Source organism: Tiliqua scincoides, chromosome 13, assembly GCF_035046505.1.
Source record: "Tiliqua scincoides isolate rTilSci1 chromosome 13, rTilSci1.hap2, whole genome shotgun sequence".
Lineage (NCBI taxonomy): Eukaryota > Metazoa > Chordata > Lepidosauria > Squamata > Scincidae > Tiliqua > Tiliqua scincoides.
In genome coordinates, this window is record NC_089833.1 from 2,026,628 (window position 1) to 2,039,930 (window position 13,303).

Sequence of the window (13,303 nt, forward strand, 5' to 3'; positions counted from 1 at the left end):
GAAAACGCAGCAATTACGCTCCGGTTTTGCCTCCCCCCTGCCCCCACAAGAAACTGTCCCTGAGAGTTTGTAAACCTGGGGACAGAGAAACCCGCCCGCTAGTGGCTGTGTCCAGAACTGCAATGAAGTTTAGCAAAGGACCAGGCAACAGAGAACTCTACCTACTGATGTCTGTGTCTGCAACTGCAATGGGGATGCTGGAGGAACTGCAAAGCCTGCCCGCTGGTTGCTATGACAAGCATTGCAGTGGATTTGGGAAAGGAGCAAGTATGTCTGCCATCTCAATGGCCAAAACCTCACAATGCCAAACTCACACCAATTCCTTAGTGCACTGAGATCTCTTCTGAGCATGTGGTTTCCATTTTTCAGGAATACTTGCTCTCGTGGAGTCCTTCCATTATCAAATCATGGAGCTGGAAGGGAACCACAAGATCATTTCCAACCCCCTGCCAACGCAGGCTGCCTATGGCTGCAGCATCTCTGATCAGTTTCTATCCAGTGATGGAGAATAGCACCTTCTAAGGCAGGCAGTTTCACTGGCAAAGAGTTTGTAACATTAAAATGGTTGAGGTGGAACCAATGCCGGATTTAGACTTGGTGAGGCCCTAAGAGCTATACGGCATCTGAAGAAGATCAATTTAGGACATCCCTGGATCCCGATTTCCATGGATAATCAAATCCACAGTCAGCCCTCACATGACCTCCTGGGTGTGAACAGGCTTCAGAAGGCCTTCTGGGGGAATTCAGAAAGTACTTCCAGTTGTGTCTGGGAGGACCTTAAGGCTCTCCAGCACAGGGTCAGCACCTGTGTTGATTCAAATCTGTGGGTGTCAAACCCACAGATAAGGAGCTTCACTGTATAAAGCTTGAAGGCCTCTTGTTCAAAAAAAAAAACTACACCAAAATTTCTGCACAAGTCATTTGAAAAAAAGACCCCTCCCCAATTTTAAAAAAATTTTTTTAGGCCCCTGCAGATTGTGAGGCCCTATGCCGGAGTTCCCAAAGTGTGCATTGGTTGCCAATTTTTTTTCCACTTGTGTACCCCTTGGCAGTTCATTTCCATAAACTGTACCCTCATATCAGCAAAATGGTTTTAGTTAATATAGTTATTGTTATTTCAAATTATATTTTCAACTACTGATTCATATCTGATAATACATGAATTGATGACCAGAAAACAGCAGTTGGTGGGACTTTTGCAGCTAGCTAGCTGCCTTCCTTCCTGCCTTGCCAGCCCCAGGAAGCATTCTGCCTTTTTCCATCTTTATTCAAGTACCCCTAAAGGTCCTGGCAAGTGTCCCTGAGGGTACATGTACCCTAGGTTGGGAACCACTGCCTTAGGGCATAATGGCACACTCACAGGGGTGCCTACTTGGTGCCACCCTCTTGGATCTCATGAAATCTTGTGAAATTTGGGTGCCACTATCTTGGACCTCACGAGATTCAAGATGACAGCACCTGGCTGAGCCGGGAAGAAAAAGCTATGGGAGGAGGGGTCGTGACCCAGGCGAGTTTGGGAACTCCTGCCCTAAACTGTAGCTTGTTTAGCTTTTGTTTAGGTTCCCAAACATTTTCAACTGGTGATTCCCTTGACCTACTGGGCCATCAGCTGTGGCTCCTCATTAGGGCTACAATCCTATACATTGTATAGGGCAGTGGGTTTTTCACAAAGATTCCATGGTTCCCATGGGTGGTTTCTGTGGCTCCCCAGGGAGCCACAGTTTGGGAACCACTGGCTTTTTCCTAAATCCAGCACTGGGTTGAGCTCTGTTCAACTATCAGAGCGACTGAGCGGTTGGGTCCAGCACTGTTCTATCTATTGCTTTTATTGAGCATCCACAAAATTCCTGCCTTTCCAATCCTTGTGATGAAAAAAAAAAAATGCTGCACTATGCCTTCAAGTGTGACCCTCTTCTCCCCCTTAACTTGTGGTTTATTTCTGTCTTAAGCTGCAGTTACTGGTCCTCAATAATTAAGCAGCACATACAGTTGGTTTAGCCTTGTAAACAAGTCACCAGTTGCTAGCCTGTCCATTCAGGCCTGTCTTTGGCCATCTGAAGCCTAAAAGAAACAATCTCTGTAAAAATGTCCTTGCCTGGTTTTGGTTCTAACAGGTGGCCTAACAGGTTTTCATTCTACAGGTGGTCCAGCTATTTGCAAGTCAACAAAATTGTTTTAACAAGCATTGGCCATTCCTAATCTCCATGGTCCCTTCTTCCCAACAGCATCTTCAAAGAGTTCCAAGGCTTTTTCCCTTTCAGGGTCCCTTTCAGGGAGAAGGGCGGGATACAAATAAAGTTTTTTATTATTATTATTATTTTCATTTTGAAATCTTTATTGGAAAATTAAAAGTTGCAGTTGCAACACAATTAAAAGAACGCACAACGTGTTTATCAAGTGATATACAACAAACTGTAAACCTTTTCAGGACCTATCTTCACGAGACTCCCTTGTCTACTATAACTGCATATTACTGGGTTACTAACAACTGCAATTTACCCCCCCCCCCCCGTTTTAAGCAGTCTGCTTTGGAAGAGAGGTACCTTCACAGTTTTGGTATCTTACTGAAAATGACAAAAGAATGTGAGTTTGAAATGCAGGTGTACTGCAGCAAACAGCAAGGAGCTGAAATGGAAGCAAAAAGGGGCTCCTGAGCCTGGTTTTGTCTTTTGCTCCTTCTCCTATCCTCTCTCACCCCTCAGAATATGAAAAACTAGGACAGGTTTTTCTGGCTGTGTTTTGCAAGAAAAGCCAGTGGAGGCAATGGGGGTGTGTGTGTGTAGAGGGCTTTCATAACTGCTCTGTGTAGTCAGCTGAAAGTTCTCCTAAGAGAGTTAATCTGTCTCTATCCCAGTAGCATAAAAATTTGGCAAAGTGACACCCCTTGCTGTGCCTGTACGGCCAGTGGCTAATCTGGTTTTATCAGTTTACTTACGTGCGGTTTCTGCAATAAGTGACGTGGCTGATTTCTAGGGAATGCCTCTGGTGTAAAACATGGAAGCCAAAACTGGGTGAAGAGACTGCTTTGGCAGTCAACCTATGGCTCCCAGAGCATCTTGCATCGCATGCCAAGGCCACTGGTGTGGTGGGACTTCTGCACTTTGGCTTCCTCGACCAGGCACTGCAATTCCTGAAAAAAACAATTCTAGCCAAACCTTGTATTTCTCTTTCCCTTGCTGAAAGCTGCACTGTCATGAGCTGTGACTTTAAAGCAGAGTGAAGCCCAATACCTTGGACTGGCCCCACCTGAAGGCAACTGGCAATTGCTTTGCACTGGCATCTGGGTCTGTGGTCTGGCTCAAGCATAAGCCCAGCCCAGTTCTTCCAGCTGCTCTGAAATCTTCACATTCATTCTCTTGAAAATGTTTCCTCTCCACCTTCTTTCCCACCTTCAGAGATGCAGCTTTTTTGTACCTTTTTATTTCTCCTAATTCCCAGGAGAATTAAAGCCTGAGACCCCCTGATCACCCCAACCTGATCACCCCATCTGTCCTCGAAATCCCAAAACCCTTTTCCCCAAAACTTTGACCCCCACCCCTTAAACCCTGCAACTCTGCCGAGGTACATGTATGTGAACTGACATTTCTTCTCCATCTAGATGGGCACCACCCCTTCCCATTCACTGTTGCCCCCTTGTGCCTGTGCTAGAGTGCGAACCCCTTGGGACTGAGGCCTGCTTTCTACTGCAAAGCGCCAATGACACTAGATGACAGATTCCAAAACTGTGGCCCCTGCAGGTAGAGTCTGGATTATGTCCTTTCTTTTGACTGTTCAAGAACAGCTGAGCTGTTTTCCCTCTATAGTTGGACCTCGGTATTTGGGGGTGATCTGTCCCTCCCCTCCCAGTGAATACTTAACCCCAGGGATTAGCGGGTCTGGGCCAAGATGATGACTGGATGCAGAGAACACCTCTGGGAGTTCAGGTCCAGCCCTCCATTGCAGGTTCTGAACCCCTGGAGAGTTGAATCCACAGGTCCCAAATCTGAATAAAAGGCTAGACCTGTATACAAGAAGGGCTGCACTGTGTGATCCTTGCAGACCCTGTCTGCGGGGGGAGGGGGGGAGCCAGCCTTGCTGAAATCCACAAGCCAGTGGTGTAGCTAAGGGGTACCATGCCTGGGGTACCATGCCTTGAGGGGGTTCTAACCTGTACCCCTGATGGCGGATCCTGAGGCAGGCAGGGACCTCCAGCAGGCCTTGCGGTCAAGGGAGGTTGGCACAGCCTCCCCGAGCCTTGAAAGGCCCTAGAAGACCTGCCAGAGGCCGTAGAAAGGTATTTCTGGTTTTCACAAAAACTGGAAATGCCTTTCTAAGGCTTCAAAGGCCTCACTTGCTGACCCTCTGCTTCATTTTATCAAAATTGTGTGTGTGTGTGTGTGTGTGTCACTTGCCCCCCCCCCACTAGCCTTTTCAAAAGCTGCAAAAGAGGCTGTTTCCCCCCCCCCCATGTAAGGGGGCAGGCCTGTGCTGAGACACCCCATCGCAGCTGCAAAAGTTTGCCTGCAAGTGGAAGGAGGCCGAAATGCTCACTTTTGGAGAGGTGAAGTCGGGAGGGGGGAATTTCAAGGCTCACACTGTACACCTATAGGCTGCCTTGCATATTTTTTGTACCCTCAATTTCAGCATTTGGGAGCCTGCTTTGCCATCAGTCCCGAGCCCCATCCCCTCACCAATAATTCAGGCCTTGGGAAGTGGATTCTGTGATCTACTAGGGGGTGAACCGAGCTGGCTGCCGTGGCACACCCATGAAAACGGACAGGAGCGATGCAAAAGCCTGATCACTGCAGGCACTAGCCAAGTGGTGCTTTCCACCATCACGGTCGTGCCCTGCTCCTGTTCATTTCAACAAGGTTTACACAGGAGAAACTCCTGGACTGCAGACATACTACATGGGATCTTCCTGATTTAGGCAAACCACTGCATCCGTTCCGTCAGGTCTTCCATCAATGTTTGGGGTGGGTTTAAAAAAAAAAAAAAGAGAATACATATGTAGGCATCAGGTGCATACATTCAAGATTGTAATATACAGCAAACAAACACCACTGACCAAGACAGTTCCACCAGTAAAACAGAACGCAGCTCTCTTGGTTTTGCTTTTTTTTTTTACATGTAATACAAGGATATTCTGGAATGAATCTCTTTATAGTTAGAAAAAATACACTGTACTGAACAGACATTTCACATATACAATCAATTGCAAGAAACATTTGAGTTTGTTATAGGTTTTGTCCCCCTAAAATATTTAAACACCAGCTTGTTTTTTTTTTCTTTTTTTTCTTTTTTTCTTTTTTTGTGTGCTGCTACGACGCGAGTGTTCCCTCTAAGGCCAATATTGCTACAGCTCTGCTTGTACCCTGTATGAAAACCATCCTCTGTTCAGGGGTGGGAGTCTTTTTTTTTTTTTAATGGTAGCAAGACTGACTCAATTGCATTCCCCTCTGGAGCCTTCAAGGCTGACCCTCAGTGCCACCCTCCTCAGTGGCAGTCAATTTTGTTCGCCTTGTGAAACTTTTGTATCTGTTGACTCATCAAGGGCACATTCACCATTTAAAGACCTCTCGTGCCTCAGAAAAGTCTGTTTGAATATGGCATGAACATGCATGCCCTGGAAAGTATGAATAGTCTACCTCCAGTATCTGCAGATTTGGCATCCATGGATTTGACTCACTGTGGATACCGGGGGAAGCCACTTCTGATCTGCTTATCAAACCGGGAGTGGCACAGATTGGCAGATTTGCAAATCCGTGAGGGGTCCTGTGGATAGAAAGGGCAGCCTGTACCTTGGAACTTGGAATTTGCTCATTTCCAATGAACATACGTACTTTACGTGACAGAAAAAAAAATTTCTACTAAAGGAGTAGATGTTATTTTTAACAGCTGATTGCAGGATTGGGGCTTACTGAAATGTAGCAAGCTGACATCCTGGGCCCCAATCCAGCTAAAGAAATCCATGCACCAAACAGGCATCATGTATCATTTGCTAGGCTGCTAGAACCATGATCCACTGCAGTTCAGCTACCCTTCATGCTTTGAATGGGATTTCCATCAGAATCTGTTTACTTTCAGACACATCGAAAGGGCCTAAGGATGTGGCTACTGGGAGAAAGTCATTTCTGGTTTGCTTGTCAAACAAACCAAAAGTGGTCACAGATTTGTGTATCAGTGGAACCCAAAATCCTGTCATGGAACCCCTGCAGATAAAAAGGGTGGACTCTAAACCTGTATTACAAAGGTAAATGTGAGCAGCTTCCACCATCTACATGGCCAAAGCTCAGTGTTCAAGGCAGAAATGTTGTTCCAATCTAGCTCTAGTAGAGGCCAGCAGTGTATCCTCAGATATCCTGCTGGTTCAGCAAGGGTCGGGACCATGTGCAAGGGGGACATGCCTTAACAACACACACACAAGGTTCTTATGCGCAAAATGCTCTCCGACTGGTGCCCCTCTCTCTGCTATGGGATTTCCATACTCAGCATCGCAGCTAAAAGGAAACCAACAACATATGTAGCTGCTTCAATGTCAAATAATCGACCCCGGCTGCTAAAAGCCATCAAAGAGGCAGCCATTTTCCCCAACTGGTGGGCCAGTCAATTTTACGTCCATTGGCCAACCCAACTTCTCATGTTCACATCCATTCTCTCCTTTATAAGACAGATAAACCTGACTCGACCCCCCTCAACTCTTGACAGGCTGGCAGGAGTTAAGATTTTGGTATCATTAATGTAAAGAGAGGGTACCCAGTAGCTATGCTCTGTCAACAGTGGCAATTGCTGCCTATTTGGAAGGCACCATTTTGAGAAGGCAAACCCACCGCTCCAGTCCATCACCTCAGCGGCTGCTTCCCCAAGATTCACAGTTCTGCCTTCCTCTTGCCAACTCTCACCTCTCACTCTCACCCGATACTTCTGGTTTTGGCATGGGGGAAAATGGGAGGGGGTTGGGCAGCCAGTCTCCAGCCCTCATGGGGCAGGACATGGCTGGGAGGCTGCCAGCTGCTCTGCCCTGTTTTAGGGGAGCACCTGAGAGATCTAAGTGCTACATTTCCACTTGCAAGAGGCTTGTCCTGGTTGCCACTTGAACAGCAGAACTGTTCCCATCGGAAAAATTTCATGCCACTCTAAAGAGGTTTTAAAAAAACAATGTAGATGCCACCTGAAAGCCCCCACTTGCAATCCAGAACTGCAGAATCGCCACAAGCTAAAAGGTGCAGTGTCAATTCACTCAGCTAAGGACTCCGAGAGGGACTCCGACGCAGGGACTCCGACAGACACAAAAATAAAAATACTGTAATTGTTTTTTTGGCTTTTAAATTTGGCACATTCCTTAAAACCACCTTTTCTAGGACTCTGAAAGGGGAATGTTAGAAAATGGAGGCAGGATGAGGTGGAAGGTTATCTCTGACAAAAATCGTGGAAGCCATTTTGTTTAGCCCTGAAACTATGAGGGGAAAGAAGGGAGGGGCCAAAATCTCTCAGCACCTGAGGGGGTGCCATTCCAGCATGCAGGGGGGTGCCCCATTCACTATTTTCTTGCTCCTCCTTTCCTTCTTGCCTCTTGAGAAGTGTGAAGGAGAGGGAGGGGGAGAGACCCTCTAGCCTGCCACTCTAGTTCTCCATACTTCCTCTTCTGCTCCTTCCCCCTTTCCTTTCAGACTCCAGGGAGGAGAAGGAGCAGCACAGGCAGTTGAAGGGATGAAGGCAGCCACACACACACACACACGTGCATGCGCGCGCGTGCGCACCAATCCACCACCTGACCACTTCTGACAGCCTCAGGGATGGGCTGGCCCTGAGCTCAAGTCTCCACTCCTCTGGCTAGAGGGGTTTCTCTCTGGCTGGCCTATCACCAGCTCAGCTGTGCGCTTTCAGCTACACAAATGCTACACAATCAAACATCGTCCAGGCAGCTGGTGAGGCAGGAGTAGGGCCTTCCTAGAGTTTTCACACTTAGAGGGAACACTGTTGGGCTTTTTTTCATATAAAAATACCTTGGACAGGGAAGACAAGAACCAATGCTACTGTACAGAGAATTCACTGGACCACTAGTGAGGAGGAAGTTTAACCCAGCACGTTCACTTGCCACGTTAAAAAAATAAAGAGAAAAACCCAAAAAACAAATGGGACTTTTGGAATACACCTGGCAACTGATCAGTTGACTATACTGCACTGTGGAACGGAGCCGGGCCCAGTTCTCAGGGCACGGACCCCCGTTTTCTATACAATCTCCAGGGCGCCACCTGCCCGTCAATACGCTGGCACCTGGTAGCCTTTGGGACTGGTGTCTAGGGTCTCAGTGAAGGGAGGGCTCTGGTAAGTCTCCGTGCTTTCTATGCCGCTGCCCGTAGGGTAGCCCGGATAACCCGCGTTGGGGTCGGTGGGGAACTGGTCTGGAGCAAACAGAGACATGTCAGTCCCAAGCTGGTATCTTTGGAGGGCCTTGACAGTCAGGGCAACCTGGAAGGGAAAAGGAGAATGGTTCAGAGGTGTCCTGCCAGCAGTCCATCTATTGGCACAACGTGGCTGGCCCATCAACCCAGTCCCCAAGCAGGTAGGAAAGTCAGAGCCCTCCCTGCTCTCAGCCCCTCCCCAGCACCTAAGATTCTGGGGTAGACTGCCTTGGAACATGGAAGCTCTATTAAGCTGACATATATTTCTGTCCCAACTCCTTACAACTCCAGGATGTCTAAGAAATTTGGCACTAAAACAATTATGAAGGAAAACAACCAATAAAGAAGGGAGGAAAAAGTCGCAAGCACAGGGTAACGGCAGCCTGACCACAACATTAGGTAACCAGAGACCAGCACAAACCGCCTTCCGGAGGAGTAAGCAGACAAAATCAGCACGCAACCTGAACTGAGAGACCTGGGAAGTGGAACCGTTTCAATTTGGGTCTAAAGTATGGAGGGCCTGTGGTATCTGTGGGGGATTGTTTCAATGACTGCCCCCCCCCCCGTGGATACCAAAATAAGTGGAAGCTGAAATCTGCGGGGTGCCAGGGTCATGATGCTGCAATAACTTACCTGGAGGCCACACCAGACCCTTTCAGCAGAAGGCCTCCCGGAGGCAACCAGAAGCCACTTCTGGTTCACGCTGGCAACTTCCGGTAGCATCTGAGAGGCCCCCACACTTCAGAACACCTCCCAGATGTGATTGGAAGTTGCCAATGCTAACTGGAAGTGACTTCTGGTCACCTCCAGGAGACTCTCTGACCCCCCTGAGGTGTGGGCTCAGCATCCGTGGATGTTCAAATCCACGGATGCTGTGCCTGCAGATAAAGAGGATCCACTGTGCACCTGGGTTGCGGGCAGGCAGGCAGCTCTGTGGAGGGCACTGGAAAGTTGGACTGCAACCAGAAAGGAGGTCTGAGGGCATAGCCATGACCTCTCAACAGAGCAGCCTCCCACAAACAGGATCCTTTCTTAAATTAGCCGTCTAATGTCATGGCCATTGCATCATGGGACTTACTGGTGCCCTGTTTGGAAGACCCTGTGGACAGAAAGGCATTCTCACCACTGTCCTGGGTTCACAGTTGGCCACCTAGCCCTCATCCATGGTTACGGAGAGGGGGGAACTCTCCAACAAGTCCCGCCCTGTGCGATCTGTTGCACCCCACTCCCTCCAGGGACAGCATCCCTACTGAGGCCAATGAGCTGCAGGGGGAGTAACGCCCTTAAATTTAAAACATTTCAGCTCCTGAGCATGTTGGATCTGGGAGCAGGGCTTGTTGACACCCCCACCCCCCGTTTTCAGCCATGGACACCAAAAATGGGAAGAGGACTTCTGTCTTCTTCCAAGGTTGCTTGGAGGGAGGGGATCCTCTGGGACCAAAAACACAGGGTATGAACTAAAGCAATAAATTGCAGTCCATGCTCTGGAGGGCCAGGCTGGGACGTGGCTCTTGGCGTTTCAGCAGGGCTGGAAGTGGGTCGGTTCTTCTGTGCCTCCTTGGCAAACTGCCCTCCCCCTCTTTTTGAGGTTCTGCATATTCAGGTCAGAAATGGCGGCGGGAGATGCAAGGGAGTCTTGCGAGCTTCCCTCCCCTTTTAGATCAGAGCGTCCCATTTAACATCTCTATTTGTAACTCCTGACAGGCGCTTAGAGGAAAGTCCTGAACAAGTCAAGAGTGTCTTGCTGGGACTGTCAGAGCCTTCACAGCAGCTCAGCAGCCCCGGATCATGCACTAAATGGCCGTGTGGGCTCCGAAGGGACCACTAACACAGGCATTAGTGCCTCCCAGGGATTCCTGGATTGAAGCCAGTGGCCGGCCTGTCCCCCCTCCCTTGGGGGGGATATCATCAGTGGGTGCTCTACCTTCTTCCTCCTATTGCACTATCCATGTCCTCCCATTCCCTGGATGCAAAAGAGCAGAGGGGAAGAGGGAGAAGGGGAGAGCAGCAGTGAGAAGCAAAAAGGGGAGGAGAGCCATTCAGCCAAGATGGCCCCTGCTGTCACGGCTATTGTGGGCTTCTGGCCTCGACAAAGCAACACAGTGAAAATTCTGCCCAAGCTATCGACAGCCCCAACCTAACTAAATTCCCACACGGTGATGCCACAGCACCAGCACAGGCCACACTGCATCCTGCGGGAGAACTTTGGTTGCTGGAGGTCTCCACAGGGTAAGGGGACATTTGTTCTCCTTGCCCCTGGGTAAGCCCCAGCAGCCACATGCAGGTGGATCAGGTCCAGGGAGGGTGTTGGAAACAGTACACACTGGCACCACCAATCCCACCCCTCTCCCAGGCCTGACCAACCCCCCCACCCCATCTCCTCCCCCATCCGGGGGAGGGGGCGACTAGCATGGCGAGGGTCAGGCTAAAGGGGCCAGGCATGTTTTAGTTTGGAGAGGAGATGGTGAAGGGGCAACTTGATAACTATAAATGTTTGGGAAGGGTGGGGCAGGCCTGTTCTCGGGACCAGAACAAACAGGTTTAAATTACAAGGGAGATTTTGATTAAACATTAGGGAGAACTCCTGATGACAAGAACCATGCGGTGGAGGAACAGTCTGCCTCAGAAGGTGCTCTACTCCCCATCGTGGCAGGGGGCTGGACTTGATGATCTTGAAGGTCCCATCCATCTCTATTAACCCCCCCCCCCCATTAAGCTGAGCAAAGTGGTGGCAAGGAAACAGCAGTGCAAACCAGAGAAAGGCTGAACTTTTGAAAATAGAACTCCCTCCTGTTGCAACTCGCACACGCCACACCCCCAAAACGTACCCAGGAGATGATGGAGAAGAATGAGAAGGCAATGGCGGCTCTGGCAGCGTCTGCACCGGTCTTTGGGCTGACTGGCGTCTTCTGCCACTGGTTGGCCAGGAAACAGAAGCCCACAAACCACAGGAAGGACCAGAACCCTGGGGAGAAGCAAAGCCCATCAGTGTCCTGCTTTGCTGGGAGAGTCAAGCCAGCCCCAGAACCTCGGGAGAAGTCATTCCCTCCTCCTGCACAGAGGGCTGCCAGCTGGGTCGTCCCCCGTCCCCCCCGCAAGGCTCTTGTAGCTTTAACGGGAAAAAAATTGAGCAGGAGAAGCTTTTCCTGGTGTGGAGACAATGAAAGTCACAAGCTGGGTTGCGATCAGTAAAATACATGAGCACTACTCAAAAAACTGGTTGAGCCCAGCTCTGGGGCACAGCCCTCGCTTTGTGCTTTGATCCCAGGTTCAACCTCTGCCATCTCCAGTAAAAGGATTCCAGGAGCAGAGCTGGGAAAGAGCTCTAGCTGAAGACCCGAGAGAAGCTGCCAGGCAGCACCAAAATACCAGACAAGGCAAATCTATTGCCGCCAGCCGCTTGTGACCCTCCTTGTATAAGGCTGTATCACCCTCCAGGGGACAATGAACTGTCAAGGCTGTCCTTCCTTTGGCTGTACCTGCACTTCAGTTTGATTGAAGGAGTGACGTACCGGAGAGCACAAAGCTGGGCTAATGTGCAGGCTGCATCAATAAAACTCTTCAGCAACTTGCTGTCCTCCAGAGCAGTTGCGCATCTAGGGCTGGGGCTTCAGAATTAGGAGGCCTATTTCAAATCAATTCTTCTGTTGGACTAATTCAGTGGTTCCCAAACTTACCTGGGTCAAGACGCCCCTGCAGCCTCTTCTTCCTTGCTCAGCCGGGTGACACCACCTTGGATCTCATAAAATCTTGTGAGATTCAAGATGGCGGTGCCCAAATCTTGCAAGATTTTGTGAGCTCTTGCAAGACCCAAGATGGCAGCAGCCAAATTGTGCAAGACTTGAACCCCGCCATCTTGGATCTCATAAGATTTTGCAAAATCCAAGATGGTGGAGCCCAGGAGAACAGGTAGGAGGGGCCACTGAGAGCATCCCACAGCGTCTTTGTGAGCGTGCCATGACACGCTAAGGTGAGCCCCTGAATTAGCTGACGCAACCTTTTGTCTCAATTAAGAAGGAAAGAGGTTGCTAACAAGAAGCCATTGTTTTATGTTGTTACTTCTATAAATTGCTTCTCACATGTATCCATTTTTAATACATATATGTACTTCTATAAACAGCAGGTGGCAGGTGACATCTTAGGAGAGGCACTCCCCATTTTCACCCCCACAGGCGGGAATGCGTCTTCCAAGATGGCATCTGCTACCTGTACAAATATATGAAAAAATAAAGTGTTGTCCAGTTCATTGCCAAACAATAGCTATGAAGAAAAAGGCAACCTTCCCTGGTTTTTAGCTAGTGCTTCCAGATGCAAGAACAGCTGCTGTTTTGGAAGAGGCATTCCCTCCTGTGTGAGAGTGAAAGGGAATGCCTCTTCTTAGGACCAAGCTAATGTGACTGATTACGTCATTGGCCTTTATCCTTGTAAGCAGGTCAGGGAGTCCTGATCCAGACGATGATCACACTAAAGAATAAGGTGGGTTTACCTCATGCCCCCTCCTAATATTACAACATTTCTTTTTGTTTTAGGGCTAGATACTGAGGGCAAATTCTGCAGAATAAGAACATAAGAACAGCCCGCTGGATCAGGCCAAAAGAGGCCCATCTAGTCCAGCTTTCTGTATTCCACAGTGGCTCACCAGACGCCTCTGGGTCCACACAAAGCAAGAAGAGACCTGCATCCTGTGGTGACTCCCTTGCATCCTGTATTCGGAGACAGCCTACTTCTAAAACCAGGAGGCTGCACACACCCATCATGGCTTGACACCTGGGATGGACTTTTCATCCAACAATCTGTTCAATGGCCTTTTCAAAGCATCCAGGTCAAGTGCTAACTTGTGGCAAGGAGTTCCACAGATTAATTACATGCTGGGCAAATAAATATTTTCTTTTGTCTGTTCCAACTCTTCCAACACTCAA

At 49.0% G+C, this 13,303-nt stretch overlaps 1 protein-coding gene across 1 annotated transcript in view; it reads right to left on the bottom strand.

Moving 5' to 3' along the window:
• Window positions 1-5,011: 5,011 nt before the first annotated feature.
• The window catches only part of SYNGR3 (synaptogyrin 3), a 30,295-nt gene continuing 22,003 nt past the window's right edge, over window positions 5,012-13,303 (bottom strand). The window contains exons 3-4 of the mRNA XM_066609428.1: window positions 11,213-11,349; window positions 5,012-8,451 (exon numbers count right to left, since the gene is read on the bottom strand). Coding sequence (XP_066465525.1) covers window positions 8,242-8,451; window positions 11,213-11,349 — 347 coding nt within the window. The 3' untranslated portion in view covers window positions 5,012-8,241. The remainder of the gene's footprint in view (window positions 8,452-11,212; window positions 11,350-13,303) is intronic.